The 25452-nt window shown below is 44.4% G+C and overlaps 1 protein-coding gene across 1 annotated transcript in view; it reads left to right on the top strand.

The window, feature by feature from the left end:
* AAK1 (AP2 associated kinase 1) overlaps positions 1–25452 on the top strand; it is an 81525-nt gene that overhangs the window by 17008 nt on the left and 39065 nt on the right. Inside the window, exons 3-9 of the mRNA XM_082495831.1 lie at positions 9610–9728; positions 11773–11881; positions 14062–14204; positions 20160–20281; positions 21741–21822; positions 23778–23910; positions 24956–25059. Coding sequence (XP_082351957.1) covers positions 9610–9728; positions 11773–11881; positions 14062–14204; positions 20160–20281; positions 21741–21822; positions 23778–23910; positions 24956–25059 — 812 coding nt within the window. The remainder of the gene's footprint in view (positions 1–9609; positions 9729–11772; positions 11882–14061; positions 14205–20159; positions 20282–21740; positions 21823–23777; positions 23911–24955; positions 25060–25452) is intronic.

Genomic DNA, 25452 nt, shown 5'->3' with positions numbered 1-25452 from the left:
GTCACCTCTACTTTCTTTGATATAGCTGTGATCTTGGATGTGCACAGACCTAATGCAAAGTCTGCCTCCTTACTGTGGCCTCTTAATTAAACCTCAAACCACTTTAAAAACAAATCTTGAGGGAGCTGTTGTATTTTTCTTTAAAGGTGCTAATGCTGACATCTCTGTCTAATTTTAAGGGTGTTGTAGATGCTTTCTAAAGCAGAAAAAACAATGTGTAGCGATCCTGACCATTCCAATTCCTTGTTATTGTGTCAAAGCAGAACGCTTCACAATATGACTCTCGGTTTGGGGGCAAGTTTTGGTAATAAAAAGGGGTAATACTGGAACAGAAAACTTATTTTGGGGGGCAATATCCTGCCCTGGGAACAGAGCTCAGAAGTGATGGACAAGTTGCATCAAAAAGGGAAAAATGGGATTTGAAATTGTACAGCTTTTAGCAGGTATGCTGCAGTAATACCATCCTGCTGGGTGATGGAAGAGTGGAATAAAAGACAGCAGAAAGAATATATTAGCACAGATTAATACCGACAAAAATAGCACTGTAATCCTAATGTCCATCAGAGTTGACTAGTGGAACTATAATTAAAATAAAAAGCCCATGTAAAAATTAATCAGCAAATATTCGTTTGTGTGGAGGGTAACACCAGATCATCACACGTGAGACGTGACCAGTAAGGGACTGTTCCCCGTTGCTTTCCTTCCCATTATTGCTGTGTTCTCAGGACTGAGAGTGGTGCTTTCTACAGGAGCTGCTGGGCGAGACTCCTTGTCAGTGAGGCTCGTGTTGGGATGCACGGTAATGCTTTCTAGCAGTCACGGGAAGTTTTTCTGGTGGTCTCTGCAGCTCAGCAGCCCCAGTGGGGGCTGGGGAGAGGATCCCAGGGCACCTTGGTGTTTTTTCCCTGTCCTACAAATGAGTCACTTGTCAATCTTCACCCTTGGTTTATGGGTGGGGAGAACCGAGACTGGGTTATTCTTTGACCTTTGTTGAAAACTGGCAGGAAGAACAGCAGGAGAGAAGCACTGGCACATCTGAGTGCTTTTCCTTGATGCGCTTGCAGAGCTTGATGCTAATGTCTGTTGGACTTGGGCATTGTCTAAAATAACAGATTATTGTATTGCTTAACTTTGCCCAGAGTGTTTTCATTGGCCTTTTTTCTTTGTGGTGAAGGGTAAGTGACTCCAAAGTTGAGGTTCGCTGAAGCCATCTCTGTCCCTGAAAAAGATGCCCCAATGTTTTGTCATTCTTGATCATAAAGCACCTATTGTGTATACACACTAGGGAGAAACTATTTTTTTTTCTTTTGCTAAATGACTGCATGTTACACCAGCTCCAGAGAGCTGTCAGAGGTGCAGGATGGCTTTCTCAGTACAACAGCAGAGGGAAACTGGTTCTGGTGTTGTCCTGTGATGGGTAATGTGCCGTGTCTGTGTGTCAGCTGGTTGTGGCTACGACTAGGGAAAAATAAGTGTTGGGAACTATGTTTCAGTAAAGCTTCAGGAAGGGTGAGCTGCAAACACCCTGTGCAAGGGAGCCGATGGGATTTTCCTGTAACTGGATCACAGCGTCCTGACTTAAGGGTGGGGAAAAAATGAAAAAACTGAGTGAGACTGCCCCTTGTACTTAGGAAAGTAAACGCTAAGGAAGTTCTTCTGGCTTGTGAGATAAGGCAAAATATGACATAATTCTTGATGGACAGGAATCGATAAGTATTTGGACTGTGCAAATGAGGAGTGGCTTTGTGCCTGGTTCAGTAAAGCACTTAAAATTAAGTGCCTGCTAGCACAACCGGAGCTTAAAATGCCTTGCTGGCTGTCCCTGGAGGCTAAATATTCCTAGGGCATCTGTTGGGGACATCTGAAAAGCACTTGGCTGTCCCCTCAGCTTCAGTACTAAAGCATGGTGGGGCTGTCCTGCATGCAGAGCTTGGAGGTGGATGAGATAGAGCTAAAACATAGAAAGTTGGAAGCAATTCAGTGGAAAACCACATGCATTATTTGTCCGGCTCAGGAAAGAATTTCATCCCTGAAGAATAAAGTTTTTAGTGGCATCCAGAACGTGTATCAGGAACTATGGTAATTCCAGATATTGCTAACTTGTTTGTAGAAGGGTGATGGAGAAAATCCAAAATGAAGCAGTGATTTGTTGTGGTTGGTTTGGTTTTTTGTTTTTTTCTTTTCAAGTGGGAATTGATGATTTGATAGTTGGCTTCCTCAAGCCAATGGTTTGACTAACTTAACTGAAAAGAGGAGTGATTCCTCCTCCTCAAACCTCTCTGCTTTTGGGTTATCCAACAGTCTTGGAAAAATGCGAGGGTTGCGATCTAAGACAAAACTTGAAAGCATTTGTGGAGGGAAGACACATCCATGTGGTGGAGATGTTTTTGTAGCTGTTATTTGCAGAGTTCAAAGGTGCAGCTGGGCGATCACCATCAGGCCTTTGGTCCTGCAGATCCCGTGAAATCCAATCCGCTTTACTCTGTGCGGAGAGGCCAGAGTCCAGCCGGTCCTCTTCTGGACGATGATTAACTCTGAAGCGGTCTGTTGAGTTGGTGCTTCAAATGCTGTCTGGCTACAGTTGAACTTGCTTTATTTTGGCTCAGCACGAACAAAACAGGCACGTTGTGGGGACCTGTTGTCTGTCAGGCATAAAACCTGCCTGCAGTAATACCTTGTTCTCTTCTCTGCTGTTTAAACAGGTACCTGATAGGGTGTGTTTGGAGATCTGGAGCAGAACTTAAATGCAACTCAAACAGCTGAGTGAGTGGTTGTGTGTTGAAGATACAGTGATCGTGTTGGTAGGAAGGGGGTTCTCGGGACAAGCTATTTCTGATGGTTTCCCCCATCACCACCAGTGGTGCCATCCCAAAAGGACAAGGTGGGTGCAGGCTGTGCCGGAGGGCAGTGGTGTCCATCAAGGGTAAGGTGTGCTGTGTTCAGCGTACAGTCCGTCTGCTGCAGCAGCACGTAATGAGCTTGGCTAATTTATATGTTCACCAGTGAAAGGCAGCTCTGGAAGAGCTTATTGCAAAAGGGTGGTGGAAGGAGCAACCCATTTCGCTGCAAACTTCCTCACCATAGTATTAGTTAGGGCAACTTGCTTGGAAGCAGCATCTTGTGCTCGTTTGTGGATGGGCAGTGCTGGCTGCCTGGGACTTACTGGTTGCAAGAGGATTCCAGGCTCGTGGTACACGTGAATCACTTAAATGCAGCAGAGCGCTATCTTCTTACCTTGCGAGGAGCTAAGAGAGGGGATCACGTGCAGCTTTGGGCGGCTGGTTTTACCTACTTGAGAAGTGCTTGCCTGGCTGTGGCGAGTTCTGCAGCCTGCTGAAATTACAGAAGGGCTGAAAATATAACTACCGGCGCTGGAAACTGGCCAGTACGCAGACACAAACCTGCATGGAAAATTGCTCTGGCATCTGTATTGACTGGAGATAATCGGAACTTCCCATTTTCTTCCTGGTTTATCCTAAAAGAACAAGAGTGAGGCCAGAAGTGTGTAGCAAGATGACCGTGTTCCCACGCTGTTTTAGAGGTAGAGGCAGGCCTAAGTGCCAAAGACAGTGATGTTTCCCGAGAGACCTGTGGCTGTTGCTGGCTTGAAGCTGATGGTGCTTGCAATACCAACTATACTCTACCTGTTCAACAAGGTCATATGTCTTAAGGATGAGCGTATAAATAACATTTTATGTCTTAGAATGAGGGCGGTATTTTAGCTTTTGCTGGCTTGTATAGGAAAAGAGTTGTCTTTCCTCTGGAACTTTAAATCACAGGCGCTTGCTTATGAATGCAAGGGAGAGCTGTCCTCTGAGCTGACTCTCAGACTTAGTTCTTGCTGCTCTCCCTTCTGGTTCTTGTGAAGCCTCTGGATTTATTTGCTCTTTTGCATCTGAAGCCTGGAGTGCTCTCTTGCCTTTTGCTTTCCATACGTGTACTGGAAAAAAGGCTCTGCCGGCAAAGAGGTGAGGATGTTCCTGGTGCCTGGATTACTTTGCCTCTAAGCTCTGCCTTGTGTGTGACCCACCCTGCCTGGCCACGTGTGGCACAGCTATCCAACTTCACTTGGGGCAGCGCAGGCTCTTGAGCTGACCTTGGCTGGCTTGGAGTGACACAAATCCTGGCACCTCCATCTATTGTGTCGGAGCTGGCATAGTGCATCAGAGCCGGCGATTTCTGGCTGTTGGGAAGGTTGTCTTGCTTGCCGTTCACTGAAAATAGAAGTAAATGGTCCTGTAATGTGTGTCTGGCAGCGCTTCAAAATAATTGTTTGTCAATTTGTCTCTGATCTATTTCCTTTCAACTTTGCCCAGATTTAGCAAAGTTGGGGGCTGGGCTGGAATAAGGAGGGAGAAATTGGTTGTGGTCGGAGTCTCCGGAGGCCGAAAGTCGTCCTTAGGGCTGAGGAGGTGGTAATGCTGTAGGTATGAAGTGTGCAAGGAGGAGGGTTAACCAGTGGGGAGCAGCTTTTAGCAAGACAGTTAGAAGCCAAAGGAAGTGCATTAATTTCAGCGTGATGCTGTGAAAAAACATCAGTGAGACTTGTCTAACCAAAACCCGCTCGTTCAGCGTGGCAGTGCTCAGGCAGACAGTGAGAGCTGGGCAGCACTCGTCCTTACCACTGCCACCTGTAGGAGAAGACACCCATCAGCATCTGCAAACAGGGCCCTCTTCTGCTGCATAAGGGTGCATGGTAGGTGAAAGAAAACTCTTAAATCCATTAGAAAGTCTTCGTTAGGCAGTGTTGGCTCTGGTCCAGGTGCTTGATAGCTTGGTCCCTTCCTGGGCTGTGCTGAACAGCATCCCTGTTCTGGGCTGTCTAATGATGCCAAGTGGACATTTCAGCCATCTATTGGATCCTCCTGCCGCTCTTCTCTGTCATACTTTGCAAAAAAAACATGAACCGGATTTTCTATCCATTGCTTACCAACAAAGTTGTTGCTTTTGAGGTAGCTGTAGGAGCACAGGTCCTTCTGGAACCACTCTTTCAGCATCAATGTGAAGTGTTGGCCATGGTTGTCAAATTCAAGTGCTCTGAAATGCAGTGTATTAGCTAGTAACCTACTCGGGTATCTTAGGCCCTAACCTTAAAATGATGCTGTGGTGTTACTGTTAACATTTTTTTTTTTTTTGCAATTAACCCCTAACTTTAAAATGATGATGTGGTGTTATTGTTAACCTTTTTTGCAATGCAACAGTTTTGGGCAAGTACTGCCTTTTTTAGCAGGAGGGGCAGTTCTGAGCAGTCAGTAGTAAACGTGCGTGGGACTTGGGAGGTGAAGGACAGACCAAAGCTCCAAAATCATCTCTTGTGCACAAGAAACATAAAAGGAAACCTCTCTAGGTCTAGGTACAGACTACTGAATGCATCCCTGCCACTTCCAGATGTTCAGATGTACAGCGGTTGTTGCATGAGAAATGGGTAAGCAGACACGCCTGTGGCTCTGACCTTGGCCTGGGAAGACCAGCAGCCTGGAAGGAGCTGCGTTCCCGTCGTACCTCCGATTTGCTCTGGTGCATGGATGTGATCAAGCCCTGTTTCGGTGGCCTGATTTCTCTGCCCCATCTGTGCAACTGCTGCTTCCTTCGGAAGCCAATTTGCAGGTGTAGGTTCTCAGTATTCTTAAAATTGGCCCGTATGTCCTGCTGGTGGACTTGGATCTTGTATTTCTAGAGCTGTTTGTGCAAGAGGAGCGTGACAAGAGGCTGCTGTGCTTTGTGCTCTTTCTCTATCCCTTTCTGCTTCCCTCATCCTCCTGTTTTACTGGGTGTTTCACAGTCCCCTTCTCTGCACTTAAAGCTGGGAGTGCTGGAGCCAATTAGCAGCGGAAGGCGTAATAAATGCAGAGAAATTCAGATTAGGGTGGCATTTTTTCCACACCTCTTCTGATTTAACTGTGGAATGGCTACCTGAGGGAAGCTAGACATTCTTGATTATATTGTGCCTTTCTGGACTAAATCCTGGGTACAGCCAAAACCTGGGCTCAGCAAACTGTAGTTTAGAAGGAATATTGTGGTCTGTTTTAACTGAGGCAATCAGACCAGGTGACGTATTAGTTGTTTAGAAAGTAAAGCTTTGCACACTCTCTCAAATGCATGCGGATCATCAAATTTTGCTTCTCTGATGGCAAAGTCGCTTACTGTAGATTGCTGTGTAAAAATTGCTGTATGTACCCTGATTAAATCAATACTTGTTTTCTCTGGAGAGAAGCATGCTGCTTTTACTAGTAGCAAAATTGTCATGCTTTAATCTGCAGTCAGTGGGAGTTTAATAATAAAGTAACCAAATTGGTAGGTGTATTTGCAGACAAAATAAGTTAAATGACTTTGCACAGCTTCCATGTGGGGTGTCATCAGCTGAAGTTTGCGGGAGTTAAAGGTAAGAGAGAGAAGGACATGAGGATGTAATTTTCCTATGACTTGTATCAGTGCTGTGACAACTTTGCAAATGCTGTGGGCATCCTCTTCCTTGGATGCGGCTCCTGATGTGTTCATCTTTTACTGCTCCATTTGGAAGGTGGTCTGGGCCTTATTTCTGTCAAGTCCCTGTGTGTTGATGTTGCAGTCCTGGATCAGAAAGCATTAACTTACTTAATTTTGTTGTTATTGTTGTTAGATTCTAAATTTCTATTTCCTTTGAGCTCTCGGGATGGTTTAGCTATCTTCTCCATTGCATAGACTGTAGTTTTCTTTGCCAGTTGGCCCTGGTTGCTTGTAAGTGAAATAACATGGTGTACATATTCTAGCGAGGGTGCTCTAGGAGTGACTTTGTTAATTAGCACAGGATGCAGATGAGAGGAAGGGGACCTTGCCCAAAACTTTGCTCATGAGACATCAGCAGTTGGCCTGAAGAGGTACCAGTCCCACTTCAGCTGAAGCAAAGATTTAGAAGAAGGGGGTCCTTCAATTTAGTGGATCTGATTTTTTTTTTTTTTTTAAAAAAAAAAAAAAGCTTTAATTGATCTATATTTTTTCTGCTCAGCTCGTGTTTCTGCTGAGCTTAGTACTGTAAACAGAGCTGCAGTATCCTGCTGGCCTCCAGGCGGGAGGAGCGGTGGGAAGGGAGCTCAACCCCTGGAGAGGAGGCTTCTCATGGATGACTTCTGGCTTTCTCTTTTTTTGGGGGGGGAATAAAAGTCTTGTTTTGATGATGACTGAGTCTCTGTAATAAAAAAAGAAAAATAAGTTTGCTCTTTTTGTTTAATATTTTTCTCTAGATTTTCTGTGGTCCATGAAAATATTGTACCGAAACTAAAATGAAGTCCAAACCCGATCTCCCCAATGATTTTTAAAAAGCATAATGTGTTAAGAAAGTAGGGAGAGGGGTAGTGGTGCTGGTTATGGGTTCCTTATTTCTTACTGGCTCCATTGTGGGTTGTGGCTGGGGGGGGGGGGAATCAGTAGAGTGCTGTCTTGCTTTTTTTTTTTTTTTTTCAACGTTGATAGCTTTAGCCCAAAGGATGTCTCAGCGGGATGTGCAGATTCGTTCTCCAGAAATGAGACAAATGTGGCTAGGGTAGAACAATAAGGCTACCGCTGTGGGTTTAGGAGTTCTTTAAAATGACTTGTAATTTGAGATCCTCAACTTGAAGCAGCTTAAGGGAGAGAGCCAGGGTTATTTTTGTGTCTGAATTTGAGCTGTATGAAGAAATGAGGCCCTGCAGAACTACAGGGGTTTTAAAAACCCTTTCTGTCAGGAGTGAGCAGCATCTGTATCGCTTGCTGTATCCCAGGGTCACATCCTATTTTTCCAAATTTGAATATCCGTTTCGGAGCCTGGTTATAGTTTTTTAAGACTTAATTGAAGTCTTGACACTTTATTTTCTTCTTTTCTTTTTTTTTTTTCTTTCGGTTGCATCTTTTGCAACTTCTCTTGGGCTGCTGCCTGTTAGCTCTCCCCGTGGCAGTCACTGGGGCTGCCTTGGAAATCCTGGTCTAGTTCCTCTGGTAAAGAAAGCATGATGTGTAAAAATTAAGGGGTTTGCACTCCAAGAGAGATTTTTGTTTAACAGCTCTGGTGCTGACAGGCGTGTTGTTTGCATGTGTAACTCTTCTGTGGTTGTTTTGGAAGATGGGCTGTAATGAGTGCCATAAAAGTGGTTTGATAACAAATGGGAGGGTTATACTTTGAACATAGAAGTGTTATCTGGTCATTTGCTCTTTTTCAATCTTTTCATAGTAAAAGTAAATCTCAGTTTTAATAAAAGCTGCAGTGGGCCTCTTGGCTGTGGTGTTTGACATGGTAACAGCTTGTAAGCACTAGTTGTTGCATGACTGGGGTTGTCAAATGCAAACTATTTTAACACTAAATTTTACCCAAATGTGGCTGTCTTGCTTATCACGTTTTGTGTGATGGGGAGGAATTCATTTAGGTAGTAATAATTATGTACAAACATGTCAAACGTAACTACGTATGTATTGTTGATCTGGTGGTCTCTGGCAGCTTGTAAAGAATGGGATTCACCAAAGGGCTCAAGCTTTTAAAATGAGAATCCTTTGGGATGTGACTAGCTTTTTACGGTGTGTAACTACAGCTTTTGGCGTAGGGGGACTTCTGAAGGCTATGGCAGCACCAAATCATAACTGACTATTGAGCTGATTCTTCAGAAATCCTTAAGCATAAAAGAAATATGTGCTGTAATGCAAGGTAATGAGAGCAGGTGAAGTGCTGTTAGGTTGTGGCATTGATAATGTCGTCGTGTTTCCCTTTTTACCGTTGTGCAGCACTTCTTGGCTGCTTGGGTCCGTGTGACTCTTTGTTCTGATTCATTCTGTCTGATCTCTGGGAGCCAGGTGTGACACTTTGATGCCTATACACCTCTATCCTCGCTCAGCTTCCTATTTCTGTCTAGGACTACAAATGTAAAACCCATATATTTTGATGCATTGCTAACAGAGATGAAAGGCTTTCATCCTAAACAAGTCAAGTATGTCCTGGGAGTCCTGACTTTACTAATAGCAATGACCACAAAGTGAATTGTGGTGTGGTTTTTTGTTTTGGTTTTTTTTTTTTTTTTTCCTTGTTGTTCTCTCCTTTTTTCTTTTTTTCTTTCTTTCTTTTTTTAAAGCAGTAACATCAAACCATGTGTGGGAGATGGGTTTCTTCTGTTCCTTGCACAAATCAGCTTTGTAATGTAACTTAGACGCTTCAAAAGTTCGGAAGCTTTTTAAGTTCAGGCCTCTGGTAATTCAGTGGATGATCTGTAGCTCTTATTTCTGTCCAAGGCAACGTTGCTGTTTATACTTCAGCTTTCTTCTTCATAATGGAAATTTGTGGAGCAATGAAGGACTGTCTGGCAGGGCAAGTAACCGGTGTAATTGCTTGCTTTTATGGAGATGTTAAATATTAACTTTGCTTCCATTAACTGAAGATTTGCCCCCTTGGATTCCTTTTAGTTCCCAGAAATAACTGTCGTGGCAAAGTTGGAAGCTCTGGAGCTAAGCACGTGTAAGGAGCGCTCCCAGCGTGGCTCTGTTGGTGTAGCAGCTGAGTGCCTTCCCTCTTCCGACTGTACTCTGAAGGCAGATGGAGGCAGGGGCAGGGTTGGGAACAGAGACCAAGAGGTTTCTTTGTTAATGAAGAGGATGATTTTGTGTCTTCTGCAGGTGGATTTGCGATAGTGTTTCTTGTGAGGACTAACAATGGGATGAAATGTGCCCTGAAGCGTATGTACGTCAATAACGAGTACGACTTGCAAGTCTGCAAAAGAGAAATCCAAATCATGGTAAGTCACCGTTTTGCATTGGGGCCCCAGACTGGGAGTGGAATGGTGCGAGAGCCTGGTCACCTTCTGCCTGTCATCTGTGTAGCATCGTGTTGCAAACCGTGGGTTTTCTTAGCAAAACTGTCTGTCTCTTGGAAAGACCTAACCCCTGAGTTATGCAACCATGTGAAAATCTCATATTGAATTATTTAAATAGTTTCTGTGGACAAGAAAAACATGGGAGCTGAAAAAGCAGAGGGAATCTCAGGAAAATGAGGGCAGGAAAAAAAATTCCTATGTCAACCCCACAACTTAATGGGAAAAGGAAGAGCTGAAGAGGTGAGCGTGGTTGGGGCTGTTAGACTTCTCGGTGTAACAATCTTCAGTTCAGGGCTCAAGTCTTCAGCCTTTTGGACTTTGTCAGAAAAAGCTGATGATTCTGATGTAACCATCTCTGAGCTCAAATCAGTGCATGAATGGAAGACCTCCATCCAGAGATGAGTTGTGTCACAACAACTTCTAATCTTTTGCATTGGGGTGAAGGTTATCTCTGTGTTGGTGAGGTTGATAGATTAAAACCAGTATTTGTCAGTCGGTTATTGCCTGGGCTTTTGAAACAGTGAAGTGTTTATAATAAGCACTGGGTTGTTTCTCTACATTGTTGGATGCAAGGAGTTGCATGATAGGATAGCTATTTTTAATAGCCGTTTTAAACTTCACATCTCTAAACAAAACATTGAGACGATCCAAATAGATTTGCTTAGTCTTGCTTGGAGCCTGGTAAACATGGAAAGTGCCACTTTTGAAGTAGTAATCAAAGGTATTGATGAATATTTAGAGCAACTGTGAGGTGGGGAAGGAAATACAAAATCCTCATTCTGCTAATTTACAACACAAGGTATAGGTTTGGGGTAGATGGTGTTTGTAGCAGAAGCTCTACCTGTAGCAATTCTGTCTTTTTTTGAAGTAGCTTTTAATTAGGTTAATACCTTAAAGTTAACCTCTGGAGTTTGTGCGATAGTGCAGTGAAGCTTTTGGGCATGCTTTCTCATCACCGTAGCTAATGCTACATGGGACAAGTTGAGATCAGATCGTACATCAAAGGTTTTAGCTGTGCTCACAAAGCTTGTTTACTTGGATTTTACTTGCCAGTGCTTTCCGTTGTCTCCTTGTCTTTGGTGCCTCTCTGAAATGCGTGGCTGACCTGGAAAGTAAGGGTAAGAAGTATCCTTCTTAGCGGCAGGTCCGATTGCTCCTGTACTGAGTATTATCATAAGCCCAAATCTTTGTCCAGAAGAACCGGTATGTCACTAAAAGGAAATATTTTCTTCTTTCCTAGCTTTTGTGCGATAAAGAAGCATTTTACACTTCACAGCACTTCTTGCAACCCTACAACATTACAGCAGAATCTTGATTTCTTTTACTGGTGAAGCTGAACATGGACTGGCTATCACACCTGGGAGCGTGTGTGAAGTTGGCAGTCCCAAAGAAATGACTTCTCCTTGCAAATTTAGCATGTGTCACGGAAAGTCATTGATAAAAGAACTTTAGTCCATCAAGTTACTTAACCTTGCTTTTAGAAGTATCTTATTTTAAATTTTATTTTATTACCTTAGTGGATTTTTTTGAGCATGCAAAGACTTGGGATATTGTTTGCCAGCAGAAGAGTGTATGGAGAGGTTAAAGTAAGCACAACATGTACTGTGTGTGCCCACCACAAAACGTCTGCCTTTGTTCTCCCCTCTGTGTGAAAGAGGAGCAGCTCCAGGTGGCTCAGCCTGAGCCATCTAAGGGAACGTGCAAAACATCTGGACCGCTCCCTGAACAAGTTAGTTCATCAGGCTGGCTGTTTCTATGCTGTTTGTCTCAAATCCTTCTGGAAGGAAAGCAGGTAGAGATAGACGTCACGTTTGTTCAAGTTTTGTGTGATGATTAATCCAAAGTGACAGAAGCTTGCGCCTAGACAGGAGAAGAGCTAGGAAAGCTGTTCAGTGTGAAGGAACCAGATCAAAATGTTGCCCACTCTTTATGGCTGGTTTATGCTTTGAGTTTGTTTATCTTCCAGCGGGATCTGTCTGGCCACAAGAACATTGTTGGATACATCGATTCCAGTATAAACTCCGTAAGCAGCGGCGATGTCTGGGAAGTGCTGATACTAATGGACTTCTGTCGAGGTGAGTGTGGGCTCAACGTGTTGTTCTGTGGTAGATTTGTCCCTTTTTTGGCGCTTACAGGAAACTTGAACAACATCTTCCTTCAAAAAAACCAAACCTGTTCCTGGGCCTGGCCCTTCCTTGGCTACCAAGGAACCCTTCTGAACAAAGCAAAGCCAAAACTAGGTGCGGAGAAGTGGATGATACATGAGGCTATGTTGACCCTGTTAATGGGATGGGTACCACTTTTACCCTTGTCCATGGTGGTCCTAGATCCTTTCTGTTGTGAAGGAGAATCCTTAAATATATATTGCTGTTTTCCTAAACTGGTCCACACAAGAAGTAGCTCTTCTAAAGCTGCCAGGCTGTGGAATGAAATTCTTTGCTTTATGTCATATTGCAAGCTTTTTCCACTTCAGCCTGACTTAGGATTGTTCTGGAAGAAGCTTGAAATGGATAGTATGAAGCCAAAAAGTATTCCCTTTACCTCTGACCTTTTTGCTTGGCTATCTCTAGCCAGACAGGCTCTTCCAGTCTTTTCCAGCTGTCCCAAAGCTTTGATCTCTTGTGGCTAGGATGTGGTGTTTGGAAAATGATGCATGTGCTGTGCTCAAATGCTTCTCACAGGAACAGCGTTATGCAAAAATAATGTTTTGGCCAGGTGACTCCACAAGTCTGTGGCCGTTTTGGATGGTGGCAGCTGATGGAAATAGGTATTCTTGGGACTGTTGGGCTTTTAACTGAAGCCAGGTGCATTGTAGAAAGAACTACAAAACGCAGCTCTCTGTTCTGCCATGCCCTCTTTGCTGCTTGGTTTTGATGCAGTAATCTTGTCTGACTTGCGGTGGGTTTGTTTGCTGGTAGAAGGAAGAACCTTCTGTGTGGTTTTGCTGAAGGAATCATTACATAAGCTCTCTGTAAGCTTAAACCTAAATATCGCAAGGAGTGTTGTAAGAAACGGGCCTGGCAGTGCCGGTAAGTCCATACTCCGTGTTGCAGACCCCACTGTGGAGGGAAACGCAAACCACAGCAATTCGGAAAGCACTCCCTCCAGCTGCACGAGCTTCCCCTCTGCGCCAAATTTCAGGCGGATGAAGTAAAAACCATCTTTCTAAGGTGTTTCCTTCCATCTGAAAGGAGGAGAGCTGCAAGGTGGTATCTCTCACGTGGCTTGTTTTTGCCAGATGCTCTGCTCGGCACACGCCTGTCTCTGTCTCTGGCGTTCGGAATGAAGCGGAGGAATTGCTGTTACACGCTGGATTTTCCCTTGTTACTTTCCTTTTGTGTCAAACAGTTTCCAAACCAAATCAGTGTGTCTCTGTGCAGAACTGCACTCACTTTGAGTGTGAAATGTTCACAGCTGTACTATTTATGAAGCTGAGCTCTTCTTTTGTAGCATGAAAATAAAGTTTTCAAACACTTGTGAAATATACAGGTTTGGTTTACCAAAGGTTCAGAAAGGAGATTTTTTTTTCTCTGTGTATATAGGGTGGTTTTGGGGGGGGAAGAACCTCTCTGTGGATTGTTCTGGAAAAGCCTTGACAGCAGCAAAACCTCAAAGTTGAGGCAAATTCAGGACTCGCTCATGGAAACTTGTCTTTGTTTGTGTGGAGTTTCCCTTTTACAGATGGATTGTTAATTTTTTTTGCCAGCCTGGCTGTAGCCACACCACTTAGTACTGTGGGGGGGGTTTGGGTGTCTCCCTTTCTCCCTCCTCTTGCTTACACATGGCAAACTATTTTGTGGACTGTGAGCGCCCCAAATTCAGCCTTTTATTCCTCTAGTCTGACAAAAAGAGTCTTATTTTGAAGAAGAAAGAAAAAGGTGCTGCTCAGTCCAAATTACATTTGAGTGTCAACGCAGCCAGGTGGATGTGGGCCTTAGAAGCAAACTTGCTGCTCTTGAAGCGCTGTTCAAAGCCCAGATGAGATGGAACGCCTGCCGGCTGGTTTGCGAAACCCCCTGGGATTTAGGCGAGGAAATGAGAATGAAACAAGATGAGTAAGCAGATTGCAAAAAGCCTCTGGGGAAGGCTTGGTGTGAATTTTGAATTTGAACTCGTGAACTTCTTGTGCGCTGACTGTACAGCCACAGTGTGACAGGGAGCAGACTAAGGTGACATCTGGTAGGACTGGGGCTTAGACTGGGCCAGACCTCATTTTGCATACCTGCTCTGATTCTCGGTGTCTGTTCCTCCTCAGGAGGTCAAGTGGTGAACCTCATGAACCAGCGCCTGCAGACGGGCTTCACGGAGAACGAGGTCCTGCAGATCTTCTGTGACACCTGCGAAGCCGTAGCCAGGTTGCATCAGTGTAAAACGCCAATAATCCACAGGGATTTGAAGGTGAGTTGTGGACTCCAGTAACACAGCAGGGAGTGTGCCTCCTCCTTAACGTGTCTGTTTGCTGCCTACGCCACGGCAGACAGGCTTTGAATACCAGTGCTGTGTTTCTGTTGTTAGTAATGAGGAAAAGTGGGCATAAATACCTCTCTCTATTGGAAGATAAAAAAAGAAATGAGCCTCTCATTGCTGCTTACCATATGTTTACCATCTATAGATCTACTTAAAAAACACAAATGTTTGTGAAGAATTCTGTTTTGCACAGGAGATGTGCCAGAATGTATCTGATGAATTCTTCACAGTGACTTCATACCACCTGAAATACTACTGATCGTATAAGGTAGTTCACAAAAAGCGTGCTGTAAACTTGTTTCCCGGACCCACATTAAAAGGATCCCTCCAGAGATGTTGGCCTTGGGGCAGGAGTCCTTAGAAGCTTTTGAAGCTGGCCTCTGACTCTGACCGTGCAAGTGCATTGTAAAACTCTGTGTGCTTAGCTGGGAACAGAGCTAGGCCAGTGGGGAGAGCTTTTGAAAAATCCCATGCCTATAATCAAACAAACAAACAAAAAGACGTTCCCTTTCCTCTCAACTAACTCGTAAAATGCCTGAATAATATATTCAGTCAAGAAGGAGGCTCTTGTGCGCATTTGAAATTCAGATGTGCTTTGTGGGTCAGGTTCTGGTTTCAGAGCCCTTGGCAGATGTGTGGTGTGTGCCGCTGGCCGTTGTTTTTTAGGAGCAAAAGACGCCATGCGTGCCAGCGAGAGCCAGGTAGCGCAGGGGAAAAATTCTTCAGGGTTTGGTATGCTTTAACATGTTTCAGACGATTGCGACCCCAGTTCAGATATATGAAACAAGTCAGACATCTGTGTTTCTAGAGTGAAACGGGTGGAGTCTTACAAATTTGAGGCCTGGATTTAAAGCTGTTAAGGTCTGTGGGAATCACACAGGAGTTTGTATAAAGAAGGAAAACTGGGGTGAGGGGATGAGGCTTAGGAACAGGAACCTCTACAGTTGATATTAACCCCTGCTGTTACCTTTTTGACGGATCCCTGGGGTTTTTCAATAAAGAACAAACTCGTTGTGTGGCATGTGAATAAATTCTGGGACATCTGTGATGGATTAGTGTGTTGATCTTGAGTGTTACTCTTGACACGGAGTTGCAATTGAAATGGACTGTTAGGGACTGATGTCTCGCCTGCGCTGCGTGCTTAGATCAGTAAAGTTCGCACGGTCTGGCTCTTGGTTGGTAAGTTCTGCCCAAAGTCAGAGACTTGGCTCCTCTCTGCTCTGAGACATGTTTCCCACTTAAATATTGTATTATTTCTGTGGTGATGACCCTCTGGAACTCCAGTCACAATTGAGGATCTGAGTACTAACACGCAATTAATGATTTAGATCTGTTTTGACTTTGTTCGAGTTCAAATTTAGTAATGCCAAGGGGGAGCTGCAGTTCCAGAACAATTCCAAGAGAGAGATTAAGGTTCAGAAAAGTTTTGTACAAGCTCTGAGCATGAGGAGAGGCGTCCCTCGGGTAGCTGTTCTGGTGGGGTGAACATAACCCTGCTGAAGAGTGGGCAGATGTTGACTTTGCAGACAGCTGCATGGAGACTGGGGTTTTTTTTTGCCTTCCAGCTCTTTGATGTTGCTCTAACACTGGAAGTTCCTGCCCAGAGAGCTCTGCCAGCAGAAGGAATCGTTGTGAATAATCTTTAAGCCTTTTCAGACAAACGCAGCTGGATTGGTTTCAGCGGCCTGCGGCTGTGATTTTGAGTTAACCCAACAGGATTTGCCTGAAGCAGAACTACCTCCTGTTGGCACAATCTCCCAACTGGTAGGAAGCGACCAACAGCTGGGGACAACTGCACCTAAGGGTGCTTAAAAGCAGCGCGCCTATAGGCGAAAGTGGGCATCTCGCTGCGAATGAAGCCTACCAAAAAGATAGTATATGTTATGGTTTGAGAAACCCACTACAATTTATTGTCATTTAGACAATTATTCTATCACCTGATGACCCCTCACTACCCAGGAAGGAGAATCAGGAACAAACAAGGAAGCACGAGGGTTGAAACATAAACAGATTTAATAGGATAAAACTAAATAATTAACATTAATAATACTACAGAACCAGTATTGATCCCAATACCAATATAAAATATACAAGGATTATCCTCAGCCCATTCTGTCGGTAGGAAGCTGGCCACTCCCAGCAATGGGACACTGTGAGCGCTGCGGCTTTGTGAGGAAGGGAAGGGCTCAGGGGTCCGGCACTGGGCAAGAAGTTCTCTGGACCGCCACCATCAGGGGAGAGAGAGTACTTCTCAGCAAACTTTCTAATTCATATTGAATGTGACCTTCATGGTATGAAATAACCCTGTTGGCCAGCTTGGGTCAAGTGCCCGAGTCTCACTCCTCCTCATCCCCGCACCTGGTGAGCTCGAAAACACTGAGACCTTGAAACCCACATATCATAGCTGGCTATAAAGTAAATATTTTCGCAAATTCAAACACTAGAGTCTCCTAAAAGCGCAGTTTTCCTAAGCATTAGAAATTAGTCCTCTGTCTCTCAAACCAGGACAGTATGTCATCCCTGAGTTTGTTTATTAAAGTCTTCCTTCCTGATCTGATGGTGAACTCTCAGGTCAGTCTGTCCCGGTGTGTTCACAGCTGAACGATGTGCAGTACAGGGTGCTATGTTTAGTTTCATGTGCCTTGCTTGCCTGCCGCAAAACCAGGCATATATTGATACTGCTTTTTCCTAAAAGTTAGGAAGCCCCTCGTGTGCCGCCTCTGCCTGCGTTAGCACCCCTGCGGAGGCAGAGTAAGCCTGCTGGCAGTAGGTCTGCCTTGCGTGCTTATTGCAGGTATTCTCCCCACCCTCAGGGTTCGTAGGCCATTGCTGTTGCAGGGCATTCCCTAAAAAGTTTAGTTTTGTTCTCTCTCTGGAGTGAGAACACTTTCTGTGTCTTTAAGTTAGGTCTTTTAACATCGAAGAAGAAATGGTGAAATCTTCTTATGGCTGTCTGTTGTATTACTCTGCCTGGGAAGTCTCTGCTGCGAAGGTGGAATCTATGCGCAGAAACTGACTGTCAGCCCCCAGCGGAGCAGGGCTTAGTGAGGTTGGAGGGAGGGGAAAATCTATCTAGGGCTGATGATAACAATTTCCACAACTACCCTATATCTAGTGGCAGTTGTTTGCATAACTTGTTTTACATTTAACCCTGTCTTTTTCAGTCTCGCGTCCTAGAACTCATGTTGTTCAAAGCACCAACTTAGAGCCAACTTAGATTTCTGCAGCTCGGAGCTTTCTGCAGTGAGAGCTCTCTCACTTCTACCTGTGATGCTTCTGCTAGTCTGAACCCATCTGGTTCCGGGAGTAGATGTCTGACTTGCAGATGAGTGCCTGATTTTTCTTGTAGTAAACGCACAGCGGGATACAGGAAAATACTATGTCAGTCAACCCAGAGGATGCTGTTGATCAAGATACCTTTCTCCTTTCCTTCCCCTGCTTTCTGAAATAACCAGAAGGTTGTGCTCTCATGTTAAGGATTTAGTTTCTTCTGCTTTCATTTTAGCAGGAGTCCTCCTGGTGTTGCACTTCTCTGTGGTGTGATAAGGCAGTCACGCTGTGCTGCTCTTATCTCTCTGCCTTCCATCACCCTTCCTTGTAATGCCAGGTTTTACCCTGATGCTACCAACAAGCCTTTGCCTGGAATTAGCTTGGATGGCTCTGTGTTCAGAGGGCGATATTGTCCAGTTCCCTAATGCTAAGCCCTTGCGTCGACCATGTTAAGAATATGCCTGTGCCAAAATCACTTAGCCCTCTTAGATGTCGTGTTGCATTCATCTCTCTGCTATGAAATACTAAACAAGCTTTCAGAAGTACAATGGTGCCAGGGGAGGAAGGGAGGTTGAAACATCTCTGAAAAGACCGAAGGTGTTGGAAAGCAGTCAGAGAGCATACCTTGGTCATGCATCCCTCCCAAATTGCTGCTTAGAAATACTGACCTTAGAAGCCATTGCTCTCATGAGAGGATAATGTGTGTTGATTTTGCTAGTTAAGGAAAGCCTTATGCCTCACCAGTCTGTCTGTGCAGTGTTTTTAGCAGTTTACTTAAGCTTTTACCAAAGCAAGGCATTTGTTTTGGAGAGTAGAGACCGAAGCTAGCTACATTCTGTAACTAAAAAAAAACTTAAGGCAACTCATAGCTTCCTTTAAAGATTTTTGTTTGGGGTCTAAATCTGACTTTAAGCGTTGGGCATATCAAAGACTTCAGCCAGAGTTGTAAGCGCTCAGCAGTGCTGAAAACTGGATTGCAGCTTTCCGAGGGTTTGACTGGAAGGAGGCACCTCCATGCTCTTTTAAAAAGACAGTGTCCGCTGGCCTGGCAGTCGGTAGCTGTAATTCGGGTACTTTGTTTTGCTGTTTTGTTTGTTTTTTTCTTTCTTTTTTCCTGGAGGTTACTGAACGAGCCTGGTTGCCGGATAGTCCAGAGCTGATGTTTAATAAAACTTGCAGGACGTTTCAGTGAGAAGTCACGTCAGACTTTTCAGCTGGATAAAGTGGAAGGATTCTTCTGGAAATGTTTGATGAGCATTTGCAGGGAATAGGGAATAATGCTGTCAGTGTTGATCTGCGAGGGAGAACATCTGTGTGCAATGCTTTATTCAAAGCAGATGGAGAGCGAAGGGGGGAAGGGGTGGTGTTTAACCCTTGGTTTCAAGCCAGCATTTCCCCCCTCAGCTGCTCTAATTTGGCTGCATTTTCTGAGGCTTAAAATGCTGACTCCTTTTTCTTTCCTTCTTGTAAAGATCATCCTTGATGGGGAGGTCTACTTCCAAAAGGTTTTGTTAGGGAATATTTATGTGATGATTATTTTTTTTTTTTTTTAACTATACGAGCAGTATGTTTTATCTCGTTGTTGTATCTGAGCATTTGACATTGATTGAAGATAAATATGTTAAAAATTGTGTGCATTCCCTTGAGAGAACATGCTGTTAATGCCACTGTACAGATGAGGAGCTGGAATATAGGGACGGTCTGCTAAAGCAAAGAACCGAACCCAGGTTTTCCCACATCTTATGTTGGTGTTGTAACATTTAGACAGCTTTTATAGGTAGACACAGGCTAGACTTTTGTTAATGCGTGATTAAGTGTGCGTATTTAGGGGAAAGGCAGTGACTCTGCTGATTTTATTTATATTTCTTTTCAGCTATCCCAGGTGTTTGTTCCAGCATTGGTCTCAATTGTCTGATTCAAGCTACCAAATAGTATTTGAAAGAAAGGGGTCATCTTCTCAGCAGCCTGGATGAACCTCTGCTGATAGAGCCACTGTTTAGAGAGTACGGGGTACCCAGCACATTCCGATAACGAGCAACTAAACTGTGAGCGTAAGCTGAGGCTTGTTTTGAATGAGACCCTAAGTGACAGGTGAAATGCAGGCAGAGAACTGGAGAGATGCAGTATCATTTCATAAAGTACAGAAGCGTGTGTGCTGCCATCCATTTGCTGTCTCTCTGCCCCGTGAGGCAGTGAGGGGTTACAGCCCTTGATAAAGCTGTGGACGGCTTGTATTAGCTGTCCCAAATTCAAATGCCAGACTGTCCGTCGTAGTAGCTCAGGGAAGTTGAGCGCTAAGGCCACTGGGACACAGTTCTTGTCCTGAAGCACATAGTAGTCTTAGTAGAGGCAAGGTGATGTGCTCGCGAAAGGAGAGGTGGCAGGATGGAAGGAAGTGTTACAACTATGCTTCCATGATTTGACTTCTCTTTTAAGAGATGTGACAGAGTTTTGATGCATATTTTCTTTGCTGTCATGTTATGCTTTTATGTCAGACATGTCTGATATGTCTTCAGGTGCTAAAATCCCTGGCTCATCTAAAGAAAGTGAAATGTTGGTGGTGTGTTTTTTTTTTTTTTGTCTGAGCGATTCTGTATTTGTCTGTGATGCTCGTAGGTTGAAAACATCCTGCTGCATGATCGTGGCCACTATGTCCTGTGTGACTTTGGAAGTGCTACTAACAAATTCCAGAACCCTCAGACAGAAGGGGTGAATGCGGTAGAGGAGGAGATCAAAAAGTAAGTGTGCTTTTCCTTTTCAACTCGGACATAGTATGTATTTGAAGGGTCATTTTTTCTTCTACCGGGACTAAATTTTACTCAGGCCTCTTGCAGCAGATTGGATGCTGCTGCGTAGAGGTGTCTGCTGCAGGTAAATAAGTGCCTGGGGGAAGGTGAAACAATAAATTGAGCTTGATGGAATTGCTTTGGACCTGAAAGACTGAGTGTGCTAATGCAGAGACATTGCCCACCTTGATGAGGTAGCGAGATGCTCAGTTATATATGGGGTCAGTCTGTCTCTGTCCCTCATCTGTCTTAGCTTCTTTGAACTGCGGTACAGCAGATGACAAAATCCCTGTCCTCCGTGAGCCGCTCGTCATAAATCTTTGCAGTGACTAAGGGAACGCATGGCCTAACTCCTCAGTTCTTTGTAGAACATGTCAGGACCTTGAGGTGTTTGATGGCTCCTTCTCCTGCCCTGTGCACAGCCAGCTAGAGCGGTAGCAGCGAGGCGCACCTTGATGCCTTTACGGAGGGAACTTAGCTGGCAGTTCAGTAGGACCTAGATCAGGAACGGAGCAGATTCCAGGTCCTTGGTCTTGCTTTAGTTTTAACACCATCACTGCTGCAAACTTTCCAGTTCTGCTAATACAATATTCTGGCTAGAAAGCAGCACGTTAGAAATGTGTGCAAATGCCTCCTTTTTGTTAGGATTCAATTATGCCTGCCTGGATTTCCTAGACTTGTTTGACTGAAGTTTTTAGAGCGCTCCTAGTCTGGCTTTGCAGTGCCTGTGGAATGCCCTATTTGTACGCTTATTAACAAACCTACAGAAACTTTGCCTTTGGCAGTGCTTTCTTGTGATCAAGGTAAACAGCGTGCAAGGTGCCACAGCAGAAATTATAGACCTACTGATAGGAAATCTTATCATAAGAGTCTCTTAAACTGTGCCACAGTTTCCAGCTTTTCTCTTTGTTAAAATGAGGCAGATTCTAGCTATAGTTTGAGATACAAAATAATCTTTCCCGTGTTTACAGTGACTGTGAGCAGGACTCCTGGTAGGGAAGTCTATTAGGAGCTACGTATCCTGTTACAGTCTTTGTAATACAGTTGGCCAAAGCCCCAGCAGTGAGGACATTGCAGAGGACATTTGGCTACTGACCTTGTTAATACTCTGAATCCTTGAATATTTCTGTTCTAGTTCTTAAAATGACTGTACTGTTTTGTGAGTAAATTGCTTTAGAAAGGATCTTGGTTACTGCTTTAGTTTCACAGGGCAGTTTGCAGTCATTAGTATTTTATGGTTTTGTGTAGCAGATGCTGCTGTTAAAAGATTTTCCAATAAATTAATGTCTTTAGTATCCCTTTCCCTAAAATGAATAGGAAAAGAATGAATTTTGAATTATTTGGAAATGTGACATTGTAAAAATGCATCTGATAACCATTTCAAACTCACTGATAGATCTTTCTGCTACAGGTACACTACATTATCCTATAGAGCACCAGAAATGGTCAACCTCTATAGTGGCAAACTTATTACTACAAAAGCAGACATCTGGGTACGTATAAAAACTGCTTAACATCATACAACCAGACTGCAGCTTGCTTTCATTACCATAATGACAGGGTAACTTTCTGGCTGGGGCTAACCTAGTTTCTGTGAGAGACTGGACAGTTTCTGAATAAAGAGTTCCTCTGCCTGACGTTTCTGATGAGTTACTGCTGAGCAGGGTGGTTTGCGGATAAAACACGCATGCTTCTTTGCATGCTACCCTCCCATGTGGTTCTAATTTAGAGATGTATGCAATTTCAGGGTTGAACGGTGCAAACCTGATTTTGTATCTTAAGAGTTAAAACAGAAAATTCAGAGTATTGTGACTTATTGTGCCTGGGTTGGCTCGCCAAAGTTACCGGTCAGAATTTAGTAGAAAATGGAGAAAATGGACCTCATCCCAGGAGCAATAGTATGCTTATCCTGGACAGTGTAACAGAGGTCTGAGTTGTCAAACCTGGCCAAAGACCAAGCTTTTGCACTGCTGTTTCTAATGATGGGTGCAATCGTGCCATGCTTTTCATGTTGAGAGCAAAATGCAACTGCGGTGTAATCCATTACTGGCTGACCTGGTTGAGGATGGAAGGCTTCCCTCTAGTTGGGACGGAGATGAAAAAAAAGGATGTGCTGTTTGTAGCGTAGTGGCAATTCAGCAAACGGGATGTGTTTAAAATGCTAATTCAGAGCATGTCTGTCTGGTTTCTGAAGCCCTGAGCTAGGAAGTAACAAGGCAGAAGCAGTATAAGGAGAGTTTTAATGTATTCTCAATAGCTCTGCATCTGCATATACAAGAGGGGAAAATTCCTGGCGTGACATCTACTGGGAAGAGTCCTCTGTCCCCTCTGAGCTCAGCTTGCAGTCAGGAACTCAGCAGCTCCTGTGGGGCTCTTGCAGCGCTGAGTTCAGCGGGAGGTTTGTAGAACTGGGCCCCGTACCAGTGCCGGGTCACTTGCCCCGGTGTTAGAGACGCGGAGAGGGAAGGTCACAGCTGTAACAGCATGAAAAGACTGTCAGGGCCTCAAAGGCAGCCAGAGGAGAACCTAGGATTTGCACTCCTTCCCTGTGATAATGTGGAAAGGCGTAGACCCAGAGGCTCAAATGGCACTTTCCTTCCTGACATGGAAGGAATTCTGTTCCAGTGACCCACTGAGCATTTCCAAATGAGTGTGCACAGCGGGGCCTCGATTTCAAGGCTCGTCACAGCACTTGTCCCGCTTGTAACCTTCCCTTCCTTAAATCTCATCGAGGTTATTTTAAACCAGAGTGCCATTTAGTTGTGAAATACTATGACAAAAGATATAAGATGATGATGAGTTGCTTGGGATTAGGAAATGCTTCCCCCTCTCCCCTCTGAGATGGTGGGAGTGTTTCGTAATTAGCCTTTCGTGCAAAAATTGTATTTTCTTTTGAAATAGGTGGTGGTTCTTGCTGTTGAAGGCAGCACAGAAATAGATGGAAGGGTGATATAACCTAACAGCCTGCAGACTTCTCTATATATCTCTTCCTGGTACATATTTATAGCGATTGAACTTAAGCTTGGAAATGGTTTGGATTTTTCCTTGTCAGGATAGATGTATTAAAGATGACTGTTACCATTTATTTTTGCTATTACTTTACTTTTTCCTCCCAGTATGTGGCAGAAGCAGGCTCTGCCTGTTTAATGACGTTGAGGGTTACACTATGTGTAGTGGTGTGTGGAGCTGGGGAGGGTGTGTGATGGTGGTACTCACACGATCCCCCAGATTACAGCATCTCAGCCTGGTGAGGGAGAGCTCTTCACGTTATTTATCTTCCCGCAGAACTGTGCTTGTATTCAAGTTGATCACAGGTCTGATGTCACGCGGAACCCCTAGCGCAGTCCAAGCAAAGCGCTTTCCCTGCTACCTACAATGGTATTTGAATTGTACCGTTCTCTGCTTTGCTTCGCTTTATTAAATCCTGTGCCCTGTTCTCTCTCTTCAGGCCCTTGGCTGTTTACTGTACAAGCTGTGTTACTTCACCTTGCCGTTTGGGGAGAGCCAGGTGGCAATCTGTGATGGCAATTTCACCATTCCAGATAATTCTCGACACTCGCAGGACATGCACTGCCTCATCCGTGAGTGTCTCTGACAGTGGTATAATCTACTTCTGCAGGACTAAAAAAAAAAAAAAAAAATAGCAGTTTGGTTTTTTTTTCTCATATTCCCTGCTCCTGCAGTGAACCGGTTGGTGTTTGTCTTTTTTTTTTTTTTTTTTTAAGAGATTTTCTTGCACGCAGGGGTGGATAAAGTGATCTTTTAGTAGCTTAGGAGATCACTCTTCGAAAGAAATGATGACGAAGAGATTTCTATTTAGCTAGGCTGTAGTGGACTCTGTGGAAGGGCAGGAAAACAGACAACCGTTTGGTTTAAGAGTCCTACAGAAACTTGCACAATAAGCCTATTTATGCAGAAACGTATTTCTCCAGTATTAAATCTATTTGGATAAGGAACTGAAAAGAACCACAGAGGCTTAGATTGGCGATAAGAATTAATCTTCTGTGAATTGAGAAACAGAACTGAAATGATTTATAAATAACCCACTGACTAGAGTGAATGTGTAATTAAGGGTACAATGCACTACTCTTGGCAGAGCTGGGGCAGCTCTCTTGTTTTCAGCACAGCTTTTTTTTTTTTTTTTTTCCTAGCCACAATCTTGACTAACACAGAGTTGGATGTGTTTGCAGAACAGCCTGGTGTTTTCTTTGCTTACGTGGTGGTATATGTGGCTGCCCTGTCTCCCTGCCCCACTGACACACCGGAGTTGGATCGAGCTCTCTTCCTGCGGGTTCTCTTGGAAATGCAGAAGTGGAAACCAATGCTGTTCCCTGAGCGGGCAGGCTGCGTTTCCCCTCCTTGCCCTAGAACCTTTGATCAATAGCAGCTACAAATTGTTCATAGCTATATTGGAAAATGTCTCCTAGTCCATCCTGACTGTCTGTTTTGCCCCTTTCTCTCTGAGCCTGATGATCAGCTCAGCCCCGCTGACTGCTGGCCGGATGCTTGGAAAGAGGCAGGGCGCCCTGTTGGCACCTGGTTATGCCAACTGTAGCTCTGCCACAAATGGCTCATGTGAATCTGTCTGTTCCGTTGCTCTGATACTAGTGTCTCTGTCTTTTAAAGGGTATATGCTTGAGCCAGACCCTGACAAGAGACCTGATATTTATCAGGTTTCCTACTTCGCATTCAAACTGGCAAAGAAGGAATGCCCAGTCCAGAACGTCCAGGTGAGTAGCAAAGGGGTGGGCTTGGGAGGAGACTGGGGGTGGCACCTGCTGAATACTGAGTGTTCTGCTGCATTCTGGCGGTTGTTCCCCAGTTCTGTAATTAGGAGGGTCTTTCCTTTTTCTTTGGCGTGGGGTCAGGAATCGGGTTTTGTTCCATACATTGTTTATTTCCATTTGTCCCTGACTTGCCTCCTCACCCGGTGACCAGTGTGAGGCCAACCAGGAGATCTTGTGCATGTGAACATGGAAAATTAGGCCATGCTCGTGAAACTGATTTGATTTCCAGGCACGTTCATCATAGCGTGTGTAATTTGTGCTGCAGTTGGTTTTAAACGTAGCAGTTCTGTGTCTGCCGTCTGGCTGGGACTAGCCAACTCTTACATTTGAACTGCA

Source organism: Vanellus vanellus (assembly GCF_965231255.1).
Source record: "Vanellus vanellus genome assembly, chromosome: 26".
Lineage (NCBI taxonomy): Eukaryota > Metazoa > Chordata > Aves > Charadriiformes > Charadriidae > Vanellus > Vanellus vanellus.
The sequence above is the reverse complement of the archived record's forward strand: the minus strand, read 5'-3'. Positions and strand labels throughout refer to the sequence as shown.